Here is a 17,152-nt window from a genome sequence, read left to right on the forward strand (position 1 = left end):
TGTCTATCTATCTATCTATCTATCTGTCGTTCTATCTATCTATCTGTCGTTCTGTCTGTCTACTCTCATTATAACATTCTATCTGTCTGTCTGTCTGTCTGTCTATCTATCTATCTATCTATCTATCTATCTATCTATCTGTCGTTCTATCTATCTATCTATCTATCTATCTATCTATCTATCTATCTATCTATCTATCTATCTATCTATCTATCTATCTATCTATCTATCTATCTATCTATCTATCTATCTGTCGTTCTGTCTGTCTACTCTCATTATAACATTCTATCTGTCTATCTTTCTATTATTATATCATTGTTTATCATCTGATTGTGTTTATTAAGCATGCAGTTTTTTTGTGTTCAAATAAACAGATATTCAATAATCTCAACAAAAGCAAATAATAGTGAATATTAACTGTAGATGCTCTCAGCGAGGGATAAACGCAGTGAATGGACACCGCTGCGATAGGAAAGTGTTTCTATCTCATTGTTAACTCCGGCCATGAACAGAGAAACATCGGCGTTATTGAATGTGGATCAGCTTTCTTCATTATTTAGCAGAGGCCATTAATACTTTATTTAAAATCTACACATAAAAGACATGATGATCTGGAAGGGCTTCAGATGTAAAGAACATTCACCAGATCAAAGTGCAGTCAGGCCTCTACAGTCATATCAAAGATCATGGCAATCAATGGCCTCGTTCTGAATAATTCATGCTTGTTCTGTATTTAATCACTTTTTTTCTTTCATTTGTTCCCATTCATTATACCATTAAGTCTTCTTTAAAGGTCCCATGGCGTGGATTATTTTATTATTTTCTATTGTTTCCTGGGGTGCCCTTATAATGTTAGTATGTTTTTTAGATTAAAAATTGTCATAATTTAGAAATAAAAGGCATATTTCCTAGCCTGATTTTAGTCTCTGTTTTGAACGCTCTGTTTGAAGGGTCGTGTCTGTGTGAGACTTCAGTGTAATTAGGGCTGTGTTGAAAAAATCGATTCACTGATTCTGAATCGATTTTCATATTAATTTCTAAAGATCGATCCGTAACTCAGAGGATCGATTTTCCCCGTGAACTTTAACTTGCCGCGTCATTGAATTCACGCATGCGCGCGAGGTGGAAGGACATTAAAACAACGTCAGTAACGTTAAGCAAGCGGTTGCTTTGAAAACTCCAGAAACGCTCAAAGCTGCGATCTGGCACCATTTCGGGTTCAGAAGCAATGCAGAGAACGAGCTTGACAAAAGCAAAGGTTTTCTAAAGGTTTTGTAAGTTCAAATTTTATTTACATTGTAGAGATGCGCGGTTGGCGGTTACAGCCGCGGATGACGTGACGAAAAATTATATTTTAATTAAATTCGGATGGGTGGCGGGCGGTTAACCAATCAAATAAAAAATATATGCATACATTAAGTGGATGGCGGGCGGGTGCGGTTTTGAAAATTGGTCAAAAACGTTGGGGTGCGGACGGATGAGTTTTGTGATGCGGTTGAAGTAATAGCCCATCCGCGCATCTGTGTAATGTTGTCTGTTTACTGTGAAGCCAGTAACCAAAAATCTGTTTACATTTGCACTGGCTTAGAACAAATGTGTTCTAAATGTTGATCATTAAAATAAAAAATAAAGGTGCATTTGCATCTGAACTGTAGCAGCTTTTTGGAAAATTCTTAATGTCATTTTTAATAATACATCAGGTTCACGTCTAAATAATCGGTCTACTGCTGCTGATATACCTCTGCGTCCTCGGTCGTCTACACTAGTGCAAGTTTGTGAAAGCAGTTGTATCAACACTCTGGAAGGGGGATTGTTCTTTACAACCACCAATACTCCATTAATTTGCAGTTGAATGTCTATAATAATAGTATCAATATGTTGCATAACTACAGTCCTGTAATTCAGGTAACAGCTGGAAAAAAATGCTTTTTTCAAAAACCATTATCTAAATCTCGAAGATCGGATCGAATCGGATCGAATCGAATAATGCTAATCGATTCAAGATCTTGAGAATCGGAATCTAATCGATTCTTGAAATTTGAATCGAAACCCAGCCCTAAGTGTAATCGTCCATTGCTGTGATTGGCTGCTGTGAGACTTCAGTGTAAACACCCACTGCTGTGATTGGCTGCTGTGAGACTTCAGTGTAAACACCCACTGCTGTGATTGGCAGACATGCTTGCATATGAAATAACTAGCATTACATGTGGAACTCTCTCGAAAACTTTTACTATTACAGCTATTATACGTTTTTACTATTACAGCTATCGGGATTAACGAATCGTGAGAAGTTTTTAAAGTATTTAGATCTATTCCCATCACATAAAAGTCTGTTGATCGCGTGAATAATATCTTATCATTGCAACGCAGTTTCTGCACTCTCACTAATGCTTTCACCGATGCAAACATGAGGTAAATACAGTAAGAGCTTCGTTGTGCAGTGTAACAGCGTCATTGATTTCATAACGAGTTTTGGCAAGAGTCCAGATAAACTCGCGCTGTGTGATTGACAGCTTTGATCTCTTTCTGTATATATTTTAATCATAGTTTAAATAACATTATTTTCATCCTACTAAAAAACGATGTGAATTTTAGTCACTGGCTTGATTTACTGATGCATAAACAGTATTGAACGATTTTGAGAGAAAGATTATGTGTCTGAACTTGAACAATTACATTATCAGAAATTCACATAACCACTGGTTCATCAGAGGCTCGGATGAAGGAGCTAAAAAAAATACTTTTGTGTTCATTTGTACATCCAAACACTGAGCAACTGCCATGCTTCGCTTGTTTGCAAGCCATGATGTCTCTCGAGGAAAAAACAATATCGCGCTCGCGCAGCTCTTTTTCTCATGGGCGGGCCAAATTCTCTTTGCGGGCAAAGCAGAGAAAGGGGAGGAAACCTTTCCCCGTATGACGACATATAGGGAAGATTCCAGATTCGCCCGTCTGAGCTTTCATTTTCTCAAAGGTGGAGCAGGAGACCCAAGGCTTGGTTTACACCTATCACAATTTCTAGGCGCTGGGGAACCATAGGCAGGCTAGGGGAACTCATATTAATGTTAAAAAACCTCATAAAGTGAAATTTTCATGCCATGGGACCTTTAAAACTTTCACTCTTGTTCGGTGTCAGTCGAGTCTGAAACGTCTTTATCTCACTAGCATCTGCTGATAGCGTTTAATGCCATTTCTCTCCGTCATCTGCATCAGTGCATCATTTAGAGTGCTGTCAAATGTTTAGATGCCAAAAACATTGATCACAGGAATGGAAAAGCTATCAACTGTAAAGTCCTTTTGTCTGTCTTGACCTTGAAACATTCACTCTTTCATCTTTGGGTTTTCGTTCACAGCGTATGACGGGAAAGTGCTGTCTCGTCCCAGTGTTCTTCAGGAAAACTCCTCTCCCAGACATTATTCTCTCAAGCCTCAGCCGGAGCAGCCTGTCATTACACGCGTGAGCATTTCCTCACAACTCCTCATTCTCGCATCCGATTGGGCAACCGTACAGAATTCTGGGTGTCAGTGTTATAAAAGCACAGACATCATGACACTTCTTTTTAAAATTGTATATTTTTTGCTTGAATATCAGTATTAGCACGCCAGAGCACATGCATTACCCAACAGGTCCTGTATTTGGATAGACATGCTTGCAAACAGTAGATAAATAATCATTACATCCCCAATGATTACATGCATAAGTGTAAGATGTCAAAAATATATACAGTAAAGGGCAAAATCAATTAGTTTTTATTGTAACATTTTGATCTTTGATCTTTTTTAAGCATTTCATAATTCCATGATGCTTGATGAATATCAGTTGACTGACACATTATTATGTTAACACATAATGGTAATAAATGTTTTCAAGCTACAGTAGTGTGCTGTGGGCTTTTCTTCTTTTCTGTCATTAAACATGTATTTAAAAAGCATTTTTACTCTAAGTAACCAACTAATTTATCTAAATTTATCTGCCCATCTATCTATCCATCCATCATTCTGTCTGTATGTCTAATTATCTATCTATCTATCTATCTATCTATCTATCTATCTATCTATCTATCTATCTATCTATCTATCTATCTATCTATCTATCTATCTATCTATCTGTCTATCTGTCTATCTGTCTATCTGTCGGTCTGTATGTCATTCCATCCATCCATCCATCTGTGTGTCTGTCTATGACAAATATTAAGATTATAATTTTAAGGTTACATCAAACTATAAATATCTTATAGTTATGCATTAAGTTAGTAATAGTAAGATATGCTAAAAAAATTAAACACTTCATCTCTAAGAAATAATAGATGTTATCATTAATATTAGTACCATTGATGGTGTGTTTCCTAGGTGATATTAAAAAACTGTTCAGCTTTTATTATAATTAATTCCATTCTGCCATACAAGGATTGCAAATGACTATTAAAAAGTAGTTACATTTTGATTCATTTTTATATAAAATAAAAGATTCAGAAGTAATGAAAGGCATATGTAATATGTAATGGTGAAATCTTGAGGTTTTTCTGTGGTTCAGGTTGGGTCTGTGGAGCGGCTGGTGGAGAGAGCAGAGGCGGATTACTCCGACGACCCCTGGAGGATCACAGAGGAGCAGCGAGAATATTACACCATCCAGTTCAGGAGTCTCCAGCCTGACCTCAGCGCTCTCATCGTGGGTAAGACAGCTCCACAAACACTTCTCATACTGGTATATTCATGATCTTATCTGGACAGTTTGAACTTTGCATTGATTTTCCTTTCAGGAACTGTTGCAAAAAACTTCTTCACCAAGTCGAAGCTTCCGATTCCAGAGCTGTCGCATATATGGTGACGATAAACCCTCAGTTCTACTGAAACATGGAATGAACTGTCTCTTTACATATGTTGAAAAACCAATCATTCAATGTCCTTCAGGGAGCTGAGCGATGTTGACAAGGACGGCGCTCTCACTTTCCCAGAGTTCTGCACTGCCTTCCATCTGATCGTTGCCCGGAAAAATGGTTTCCTCCTTCCTGAAACTCTCCCCGCCACTCTGAGACCGGGATTTGTGGAACCAGGTGTGGTTACAGCGCCACCATCTGAGGTACGCAAATCTAAAACTCCCAGCATGCCTACTGTATTTGCACCTGAAGTGTTTGATGATATTTAGTTTAAACTGTTTAGGGTTTCTCATCCAGTATTATGTTTTATGATGCAACCCTGTCATGTGATCAAGTTCAGATTGACAAGTTTGAACTGAGCTCTAAACTTTGGTTATTTTACAGGCGACTCAACCGCTCATTGTCTTTGATGACAATATGAGGCCTGGAGTCAATCAACCGGTAAGAAGAACTTCATTTAACATTTATGCCAAGATCACAATGTTCTGCACATTTTGTTCCTTCCTTTCCTCTGTCTTTCTCCTTCTGTCTCAATTTTGTGTTTTTTAGTATCAAAACTGGCATGATGATCGGCACACAATATCGCCAACGCATCAAAACAAATAACAAGATCAGTCACAAAAGATGCCATTGATGGTTGGATAGATAAATAACCTTTTTTTTTTTGTTTATTGCTAAAAAACATTTTATTATATACTATGATAGTATTTATTAATATTTTTAATTAGCTACTTTTTTATTTTCAGCTTTTATTTCAGGGCTGAGCATCTCCGCAAACTAATAGAAAATAACCAAAACAATCCTAGGTTCTTATTTAACACCGTGGCGAGACTAACAAATAAACAGATGTCTCCTGAACAAAATATTCCGTTACAGTTTAGTAGTAACGATTTCATGAATTTTTTCACTGAGAAAATAGAAAACATCAGATCCACAATTGTAAACGTTCAATCTTCAATCGCGCCTTATAATTCAGCCTCGATTATCACCCGCAAGAACAATTACAGTGCTTCACAACTATAGAACAAAAAGAGTTAAATAAATTTATCATTTCCTCTAAAACAACAACATGTTTATTAGATCCCATACCAACTAAACTATTGAAAGAAGTGTTACCTATAGTGGAAGAGCCTCTCCTCAATATTATTAACTCGTCTTTATCTTTAGGTCATGTTCCAAGAACATTTAAATTGGCAGTTATAAAACCTCTCATTAAGAAACCACAATTAGACCCAAATAACCTAGCAAATTATAGACCCATTTCAAATCTTCCTTTTATGTCCAAAATATTAGAAAAAGTTGTGTCCGCTCAACTGGGCTCTTTCTTGCAAGAAAATGACACCTATGAAAAGTTTCAGTCTGGATTCAGGCCGCACCATAGCACTGAAACTGCGCTCGTTAAAATCACAAATGATTTACTTTTAGCTTCTGACCAAGGCTGTATCTCAATACTAGTTTTACTTGATCTTAGTGCTGCGTTCGATACTATAGATCACACAATACTCTTAGATCGGCTACAAAACTATACCGGTGTTCAAGGACAAGCATTAAGCTGGTTCAGATCATACCTATCTGAACGCTACCATTTTGTCTATTTAAACGGAGAAAAATCGATCATAACTCCAGTAAACTATGGAGTGCCGCAAGGATCTGTGTTAGGCCCTCTATTATTCTCAATATATATGCTACCACTTGGAAATATTATAAGGAAACATGGAATTAGTTTCCATTGTTATGCTGATGACACTCAACTATATATTTCATCACGGCCGGATGAAAACGCTAAATTATCCAAATTGACAGAGTGTGTTAAAGATATAAAAGATTGGATGACGCACAATTTTCTTTTATTAAATCCAGATAAGACAGAGGTAATACTTATCGGTTCAAAAAACCGCCCACAAAACCTCTTACAATACAACTTTAACATAGTAGGGTGTCCTGTTACTTTATCCTCTACAGTAAAAGACCTGGGTGTTATATTAGAATGTAACTTGTCTTTTGAAAATCATATTTCATATGTTACAAAAACAGCATTTTTTCACCTTAGAAATATTGCTAAATTACGTAACATGCTATCTGTTTCTGATGCAGAAAAGCTAGTTCATGCATTCATGACCTCGAGACTAGATTACTGTAATGCTTTATTAGCTGGTTGTCCTGCATCCTCAATAAACAAGCTACAGTTAGTCCAAAATGCCGCCGCTAGAGTTCTTACTAGATCAAGAAAGTTTGACCATATAACACCAATTTTATCATCACTACATTGGTTACCTATAAAGTTCCGTATTAATTACAAGGTATTGCTACTGACTTATAAAGCCCTAAACGGCTTAGCTCCAGTTTATTTAACGGATCTTCTATCGCCCTATAATCCATCGCGCTCTTTAAGATCACTAAATTCGAGGCTTCTGGTCATACCTAGGATATCCAGATCCACCAAAGGAGGGAGAGCATTTTCACATTTAGCACCAAAACTCTGGAATAGCCTTCCTGATACTGTTCGTTGCTCAGATTCGCTCTCCCAGTTTAAAACTAGATTAAAGACGCATCTCTTCAGCCAGGCATTCATATAATATTTTAATCTTACAGTTAAATCCGGTCTCTACTTCATAAACGCCAGAGGAGAACTGGCCCCCGACTGAGCCTGGGTTCTCCCAAGGTTTTTTTTTTCTCCATTAGGTCACCTAATGGAGTTTTTCGGTTCCTTGCCACTGTTGCCTTTGGCTTGCTTAGTTGGGGATGCTTAAATTGATTAATCGATTCACCAGTGCTATTGATCTGCATTACCAAACGTGGATGTTTTACACCAGAAACAAACACTGATGTACTATTTTATTTAATACTGTGAAGCTGCTTTGATACAATCTGTATTGTGAAAAGCGCTATATAAATAAAGTTGACTTGACTTGACTTGACTATTTTAATTTTTGCTTTTGTTTTTTTCTTCAAAATTTCTATTTAGTGTTCATTTATTTCTATTTTACTTTTAATAATTTTAGTACTTTAACTTCTAAATATTTTAAAACCGTTAGTTGCCACATTTGCATAACATTTCTTGTTTTTTTTGTTTTTGTTTTTTAAGTGTTTATATAATATTTCTATTTTATTCCTGCTGTATTTCAATAAGTGAAAACAATGTTTATAGTTTAGCTAACAATATCATCGCTGGTTTATTGTGATGAGAATATTTAGATAGTGAGTTGCATTTATAACTTCCATATAGAACAATAATAGTATACAAGAATAATATAAAACAGCATGCATTTAAGAATAATAATAATAAAAGAATATATAAGTAGTTATATAACTCTCTCTCTAGGCATGTCTGTTTGGCTGAAGGCAGAGGGTGCTAATGAGTCTTATATGAGATCTCAAAAAGACAAAAATCCAACTGGTCCACCCCTTATAAATGAGTAGACCTCTACATGTGCTCATATCAGTTATTCTGTGCTGGCTTTTCATTCTCCCAAACAGGAAATGGGTTCTGCTGGCCTTCAGATGACCTCTAGACCAGGTGTGACCGCTAAACAGGACACGAGAGATGAAAGCAGGAAACCGGGTAATGACTTCAGAGACAGACCTCAATAATCATGAACAGGATTAAAGGGGAAAAAAAGAAATGGGTTTTAAACAGTGGCCCAAAAAGTATTTGGACATTTAAAGCCACTGCGTGACTGTGCGGATGAATATGTTTATCCTGCTGCTTATAAAACATTCACTACTAGGCTTAAGATATATTACCAGTTTAGATGGAAAGGATCTCAAGCTGACTAGCTGAAGACGTTTTTACCCATTAATAGACACAAAATATATACCAGCACAGCGCTACAACAACCACAATGAAATGACCCTTCAAAATAGATAATGCTTTACAGTTAGAGAGCCACATATAGCAATTTATCTGTTCAATAAAACACCTTCCTCACATGTTGAGTAATAAAAACACCCTCATCTCCGCGTCGCTTTTACAACATTTCAAATCCCTCAGTTCTCGTCATCATCGAAAAGCAGAGTCGATGTTGATTCTTGTTTTATTACGAGGTCTTGTCGCGTTCTCTTTCTGCCAGCAGACTCTCCTCTGTTCAGCGTTTGGTTGGAGATTTAGCGGCTTCATGGCAACCTTTCTCGCTCGTTGTGACAAATAACCCCTACCAAACACACGGCAAAGCAGCCTGAGCAACTTTTCTCTGTTTACGGATCTGACGAGACACACACATGCGAGTGACGCATGTACACAATTTACAACCGAAAACCATCCCGACAGGTCTAAAATCAACACTTAGAATACATTTACCATAGTGAATCAGGGTAAGACAAAAACATATGGAAGAATGATTGATAATGTAGTGACTCATTTAAATTTTGTTAATTTTGACCAAAAGTGCATAGTGTACCTTTAAGTGTCAAACTTAACTCTTTCCCCATCAGCGTTTTAAAAAAAAAAAGTTGCCAGCCACCATTTTCCACAAAAATTTCATGGCGCCCCGAATGTTTTGTTGTATTAATATCTGAACATGCAATACTTCAAAAGAAGGAACAGAACCTCTGCTTTTATAAAAAAAAAACTGTTTTATTCTAGCTTCATGCATTATTTTTATCAACACTTGAATCTGGGTAAGTTTACATAAAAAAAGCAACATTTTGAGCAAAAATCACATTTTTTCAAAGACTACTTGATCAGATTCAGAAAGATGATTTAAACACAGATGGAGTAAATCCATCAACACCCCTAATGCTTGCACAGTCTTGTAACTCATCCTCGGTCGACATTTCATTCAGTAGCATTAGGCAGTTTTGATTGATATGCTTTTTAATGTTGATGATCGCGTTATTTTACATATGCATATGATTACATACAAGATCGCTTGTTTCTGGATCTTCTTAGCATGTGTTTTTATCAAGAGATTCAGTGCTCGTTCAGAAGATGTGTAATAGCGCCCCCTAGCGTATAACAGAAAATACAGAAAATTCTGTGTTTGGCGGGGAAAGAGTCAAATTAAGTGAAACTTTTTTTAAGTGTGTTTGTGCTTTAAAGTAAATGCATCTTGCTTTGAGATTTGATTATCTAATGCAATGCCATTTCTTCAGTTTCTTCTGTGTCTTCAGTGTGCAAATATTTTTGGGACCACTCTTCCACACTTAAGAGGACAAATGCCATGTAAACTCATTAATATTCTCATGCAGATGTTCCTATTTCACTGCTCTTATTGTGCTTTTTTTATTGCTGTGTCAGCAGACTTCAGCCCAAAGAGAATTCCAGACCTGCATGAAAAGCCAATAGAGCGTGTCAGCACTTTAAAACCAGGTGACTCACTGTCCTGAGGCGCAGCACACACCCCTGACCCACACCAGATCAACCAAAGCCTCTAATTTACCTGAGCTTTACTGTCTGTGTACATTAGCAGAAAAAGTTCAGGCAAAAGATTACAATTCTGTCATCATTTACTCATCCTCATTTTGTTCAACCTGTATGACTTTTCATGTGTGACCCTGGATCACAAAACCAGTCACAAGTCGCACGGGTATATTTGTGGCAATAGCCATTGTATGGGTCAAAATGATCCATTTTTCTTTTCTGCCAAAAATCATTATAGTCCAGTCATTTTAAGCCAAAATGGGGGTCAACCTTGAGCAAATTGCAACAGAAGCAAACTCAACTGATTTTGTATCCTCAATATGTCCTGAGTAAGGAAAAAAAAGTCCCGAAGAATCCCATTAGGGGAAAGTTTCGAAAAAGACCCAAATATAGCCTATTCATACGCCTATTCATTATTTTACTCACGTGAATAGAGTAAAAATTTTAACCTTTAGATATCACCATGAAAATTACTGAGTTGATTACTTACAACAAGACAAACAAAAAATGTATAGTTGTATGTAGATTTTTGAAATTGTTTGTTAACATGGACAAACGGTGCATAATCTAATTACGTATGTGCTAATTTGCATAAATACCACAACAGATCTAAACATTGGGTCTAGCCAGGTGAAAATGTCTTGTTGAATCTTGTTGACACATAACAGTAAAATACTTAATGTTAAGGTTTGAATGGAACCCATTTAGGCTACCCATGAACATTAATACATAGAGGCAGCAAGAAGTACTTTAGAAACCAGCCTTTATTAATTATTATTGCAGAGATGGGGTTTGGGGCTGTGTCCGTGGGACTGTTTCTGGGGTATGAGTCTGAGGGAAGAACAGGAGAAAATGGTAAGGAGAATGCAGAAGACAAAAGGTAAGTAAAATAAAAAGTGAATCCCCAGAAACAGTCCCATGGACCCAGCCCTAAACCCCATCTCTGCAATAATAATTAATAAAGGCTGGTTTCTAAAGTACTTCTTCCTGCATCTATGTATTAATGGAACAGAGGAAAAACTACGGACTGCAGCTTTAAACAAACCCTAAACCTAAAAAGTATTTTTAGCTCAATAGTGCCCATTCATTTTCTTTGTATGGAAAAGAGCAGCATGAACATTCTGCAAAATATCTACTTTTTCGTTTTGTGTAATTTTGCAGCAACATGAGTAAATAATACTGACAGAATTTTCTTTCCTGGGTGAATTCTTCCTTATGATAAGCATGATGAGATTTAAACCGCTCTCTATTGGTAAATCAGCTCTTATTGTCTTCAGATGAAGCTGTACAGCGTTTGTTATTTTCTCTGCTGATGGGTGTGATGTTATGCAGTATAACCCCTCAGCGCCTCTGGGCGTGGACACAAATCCTGTTATATCTACAGCGCTGACCTTTTGTTCTGATATTTCATGCAGTCTGCTCTGATCCCATAACAGCTTATATTTATTGAAGTGCCCAGATCCCTGAGCGCTCACAAATAATCCCGCACTCTCCCTGCTTTATTACTTCAGTTTGAATCCGATGTTGACCTGCACTTTGCTTCCAAGATGATTTTTATGAAATGCTTTTTTTCCCTAGTGTTGGTAGAAAAGAGAATCAAAGTTAATATTGAGTCTTCGTCAATGCCGCAGTGCATGCTGGGATAGGAGACAGGCCTGTTTGAGGTGTTAACCGCAGCTGTAGGTGTTGTTTGGATAGTATCGATGCTATCGAGTGTGTTTAATGTTTTATTGTTACGGTTCAGTGTTTCTGTTGAGATGTGAGAGAGCAGTTCAGCTCAGGAACGTCTTACAACTTCAGGTTTTCTTGTAGATGACAGGTAAATAAAAGAATACTTTTCTTCAAGATTATGTTTCCGAAACAGAATGAAGTCTGATGCTTTTTGTTTTTTTAAAGGAAATAAATAGGCTTTTACTTTAGGGTTTTAATGCAGAAATAATACTTTTACTGTATCACTGTGTAATTAACGTACACATGTTTTACAGATTCTCCACAAGAGCTTGACGCAAATATGAAGTCAAGAACACGACCCAGGTAAAAACTCTCACTACAAAAATTAAACACTTTTATTTAGTAAGGATGCATTAAATTGATCAAAATTGACTGCAGAGACATTTATAATGTTACAAAAGATTTCTATTTGAAATAACTGCTGTTCTTTGGAACTTTCTGTTCATCACATAATCCTGAAAATAAATGTATCACGGTTTTCACAAAAATATGAAGCAGCGCAACTCTTTTCAACATTGATAATAATCAGAAATGTTTCTTGAGCATCAAATTATCATATCAGAATGATTTCTGAAGGATCATGTGACTCTGAAGACTGGAGTAATGATGCTGAAAGTTCAGCTTTGATCACAGGAATAAATTACATTTTAAAATATATTCACATAGAAAACTGTTAGTTTAAATTGTAATAATATTTCACAATATTACTGATTGTACTGTACTTTTGATCAAATAAATACAGCCGCATTAGAGACTTATTTCAGAAACATAAAAAAAATCATACTGACCTCAAACATTTGATTAATGAATTATTAATTAGACTATACATTTGATTCTGTATATATAAAAACACAGGCTTCAGGGATTGTTTAAATTTATTAAGACATTATTATTATTATTATTTTTATTATTATTATTATTAATCTTCCAAAACCTCCTTTTGTAAAAAACGAAAAGTTTTCTTTTAAGGTTAGTGTGTGGGTTAGAGGGTGGTTATGATATTTATAACAAGCTCAAGTTGTGTGTGTTGTGTGTGTGTGTGTGTGTGTGTGTGTGTGTGTGTGTGTGTGTGTGTGTGTGTGTGTCTGTGTGTCTGTGTCACCCCCAGGTCATATTCCAGCACCTCTATAGACGATGCCATGAAGAAGGTCGAGGAGCCGCCCACTCCTCCTCCTCGACCCCAGAAGACTCACTCCCGCGCCTCCTCTCTCGACCTCAACAAGCTCTTCCAACAGAGCAGTCAAGGTTCACACCCATGCCAACATTCCTCACGCTTTTCAACTGTATACACACACAGACTTTCATATACTGAGAATACAAAGTACAGACGTTGAGATAAATTAAAATTAATGTAACAAAAGTAAATATTTGACTGTGTCGATGCGATATTGGCGCATTCTAGGGTTGTTTTGGCACATTAGACGTTGAAGCACCTTTAGTTTTGTGGATACTTTCACTGCTGTGTTTGCAGATGTAGTAACAGGATTGACTGAGAAAATATTGAAAGTTTATTCTTTAAATGTATGAAGCTGCAGGTTTACACAGTGAGAATAATGCACTGCCATACCAATGACTGAGAAGAGCGTTGACGAGAAACGGATCTGCTTGAAAAACAAAAACTTGTAGTTTTTAGATAAAGTTCTGGCCCCAGTTGTGAAGAACCCCACAAGTTAAGAAAACTCTTAGTCTTAATCATTTTAAAGACAATGTTACAAAAAGTTGAGAGGTTTGTTACAAGCTCTGAATGACTTAAACGTGTTCACATGTGAACAGAGTTCACATGGACACACATCCTGAATCCAGTGTGATTAAACCGCTGTCTGAACCAACTAAATGTTTCAAAGACTAAAATATTCATAAATCATTTTTGCACCAAATCTATAAACAGAGTCCAATGCTGAATTCTCATCATTCTTTAAATGTTCAGTGAGTTTTCATGGCATGCAAACAATTACAAAAATGACCTTGTCTTGATTTTTAGTGCATTGAACTCACTTTAGCTTGCAAAATGCTTACACACACACACACACACACACACACACACACACACACACACACACACACACACACACACACACACACACACACACACACGGTCATTAAGATTAAGTAAAGACTTTTACACTCATCAAGGCTGCATTTATTTACTAAAAAATACAGTAAAATCAGCAATATTGTGAAAATTTATTACAATTTAAAATAACTGTTTTCATTTTGAATATATTGTAAAATGTAATTTATTCCTGTGATCAAAGCTGAATTTTCAGCATCATTACTCCAGTCTTCAGTGTCACATGATCCTTCAGAAATCACTCTGATATGATGATTTGATGCTCAAGAAACATTTATGATTATTATCAATGTTGAACACCGTAATGCATTTTCTTCAGGATTCTTTGATGGATGGAAAAAAAATTCAAAAGAACAGCATTTATTTGAGATATAAATCTTTACTGTCTTTACTGTCAGTTTTGATTAATTTAATGCATACTTGACAATAAATCTTTTTAATTACTTTAAAAAAAAAATCTTACTGACAGCAGAATGTTTTCTACAGCAGTGTGTGTGATTACTTTAGTGATATTTTAATGCGAAAATTGTTTTGCGAAAGCAATAGTTCATTGCAGTACTGGGTGTGAAGTCATTTGTAATGTTGAATTGTTTTATTTAAATCTTGTTGTGCAGAATATTTGTGAACAGTCTTGAAAGAGAACATCAGTAGAGTAGCAACAGTTTCAGCTTGGCCCTGAAGTTTTCTGAATATGTTTTTCCTCTGTCAGGTGGTAAAAGTGCGTGGTTGCCTCCTCCTCCAGCTCTTCCTCCACGACCACCAGCGACGCAGGTGAACTCCACAGCATCTCCTCATTTAACGCATTTACTTATTGCAAATCCAGTGTAAGATGGGATCCGTGCTCTAAAGGGGCTATATGTAAGAATTTTCATGTATGCAATCTGTCTTTTTATTGCCAAAAGCTTTAAACGAAACTTAAAAAATAGACAACCTAGAAAGTGTGGGTAAGGTGTCGTTTTTTAAGTTTCGTTTAAAGCTGTTGGCAATAAAAAACAGATTGCATACATGAAAATTCTTACATATAGCCCCTTTAGAGCACTGCCTGCAGTTCACTTACCGGCCACCAGTGTCACTAATATCAAGGCTTTCTGAATTCTACATAAAGCCCCTTTAAAACATGGGAACTGGTTTCTAGCTTGTCATTAGATGTTTGACCAGCTTCCATGTTCCATAAACCAACTTGACTGATTTTTTGCTGGTCAAAGATGGTCTGTTTTATAGCAGCTTTGGTGTATTAATATATAATTGAATTGCAGTTTATATGAGCTGTTTTACAATGGTTTTAAACATGGCTCACTTAATCAGATTGTATATCTGTTTACGTGATTGGATACCTTTTAAAATATTTAATTGTCTTCTGTACTTTACTGTTCTGTGTCTGTGTTGTATAATAACTTGTGTCCTAATTCAATGTCTCAGATCTTCAGCTTCATGCCTGGCTCAGAGAAGAGTTCCCAGAAGGCCGTTCATCAGCCAAACTTTGCAGATTTCAGCAAGTTTAGTGAGGAGGTGAGTAGACGTTCACATTGATCCTCTCTATTAAAATCACACAATGTATTAACCTCAGATGTGAGAATCACTGAACCGACATTTGAACAACGTAAACCAACATTTAACTTCTGGTTTCTGACTGAAACAGAATATCCAGCAGGAAATAATGTAGGCCGGGACATGAATCAAATTAATTTTATTTTTTAGAATATTGATTTTGTATTCATACAATAGTAAATTAACTGTGTACAGTAAGAATGAGGACATTTAAATTCATTTTGGTGACACTTTACAGTAAGTTTCCATATGTTAACATTAGTTAAAGAGAGAGTTCACCCAAAAATTAAAATTCTGTCATTAATTACTTGCCCTCATGTCGTTCCAAACCGGAACACAAATGAAGATTTCTGTCCCTCAATGAGACACTTTGATGCTTCAAAAAGTTTCTAAAGAGATTGTAAAACTAATCCATATGAATTGAGTGGTTTAGTCAAAATTTTCTGAAGAGACTTACTATAAAACAATATACTGTCTTCATTCTATGATAAGACACATCAGCTCACAAAAGGCCATTTGAAACACTTGCCTGACGATATGAAGTGAGCAGTGTTGTGTGTAACGCGTTACAAAGTAACGCGTTACAGTAACGTAACTACTTTTTCGGGTAAAAAGTAGTGTAACGCGTTACTACAAAAAATTTGGTAACGAAACGTAGTTCCTTTTTCAATTCGGCGCAACGTTACTTTTCCCATGGATATATTTGACAGCGACACTGCCTCAGCTGCGCGCTTGAGAGAAGAGAACGGTTGAGATCTGAAGAGAACGATTTAGTTTCATATTTATGTTTAAATAAAATAAAATAACAATTTTGTGTGGAGACATGATTTTGACCACTTTATTAAGTTTGTTTTTGTAGAAAACCTGTATTTAAAGTGAATTTCGTTTTGTATTAATTGTATCTTAATTTTAATAAATGTTTTATCAATCAATTGCCTGAATTTAATAAGAAGTAAATTAAAGAAAACTATTTAGTTTCATATTTATGTTTAAATGAAATAAATAAATAAATAATTTAATCTATGTAGATTATATGAAAAGTGAAAAGCATGAGTAAGATCATAATTTTGTGCAATATATCGGGAGATAAATGGAGTGGGCAGACATGATTTAGACCACTTTATTAAGTTTGTTTTTGTAGAAAGACTTTCTTTAAAACGAATTTCGTTGAGTATTAATTGTATCTTAATTTTAATCAATGTTTTACCAACCAATTAATTGCCTGAATTTAATAAATAAGTAAATATGGCATGCAAAATAATCATGACGGCACCAGCGCGTGAACTGGAGCTCGTCTCCATACTGTAAATGAACCGAAACTCAGATAAGCTATACTTGTCTCACAGACCTGAGAAATATATAGAAAGCTTGAATATGTGTACTTTTAAACAAAATATATTTTTTTCTCTCAAAATCTCTTTTTTTTCTCCTACTCCCTTAGAGTGAGTCGTATGTCTGAAAACTAAGCTTATGTCTTCTATATCATTTTGTCCTATGCTCTCAAGACGCGATTCGCACCGGTGTTAGAGAGCAGGAGCGCTTTATTGGCTGTTGCCGAAATTTAAA

At 36.0% G+C, this 17,152-nt stretch overlaps 1 protein-coding gene across 4 annotated transcripts in view; it reads left to right on the forward strand.

The window, feature by feature from the left end:
- The window catches only part of reps2 (RALBP1 associated Eps domain containing 2), a 51,988-nt gene that overhangs the window by 22,152 nt on the left and 12,684 nt on the right, over nucleotides 1-17,152 (forward strand). For 2 of the 4 annotated variants that reach the window (XM_081386087.1, XM_081386089.1), the window contains exons 5-15: nucleotides 3,354-3,457; nucleotides 4,535-4,673; nucleotides 4,761-4,824; nucleotides 4,912-5,080; nucleotides 5,262-5,318; nucleotides 8,355-8,439; nucleotides 10,114-10,185; nucleotides 12,222-12,270; nucleotides 13,076-13,212; nucleotides 14,748-14,809; nucleotides 15,458-15,547. In XM_081386087.1, coding sequence (XP_081242213.1) covers nucleotides 3,354-3,457; nucleotides 4,535-4,673; nucleotides 4,761-4,824; nucleotides 4,912-5,080; nucleotides 5,262-5,318; nucleotides 8,355-8,439; nucleotides 10,114-10,185; nucleotides 12,222-12,270; nucleotides 13,076-13,212; nucleotides 14,748-14,809; nucleotides 15,458-15,547 — 1,028 coding nt within the window. The remainder of the gene's footprint in view (nucleotides 1-3,353; nucleotides 3,458-4,534; nucleotides 4,674-4,760; nucleotides 4,825-4,911; nucleotides 5,081-5,261; nucleotides 5,319-8,354; nucleotides 8,440-10,113; nucleotides 10,186-12,221; nucleotides 12,271-13,075; nucleotides 13,213-14,747; nucleotides 14,810-15,457; nucleotides 15,548-17,152) is intronic. The other 2 variants (XM_081386088.1, XM_081386090.1) reach the window with 1 other exon arrangement.

This window comes from Scardinius erythrophthalmus (assembly GCF_964197995.2).
Source record: "Scardinius erythrophthalmus genome assembly, chromosome: 15".
Taxonomy (NCBI): domain Eukaryota; kingdom Metazoa; phylum Chordata; class Actinopteri; order Cypriniformes; family Leuciscidae; genus Scardinius; species Scardinius erythrophthalmus.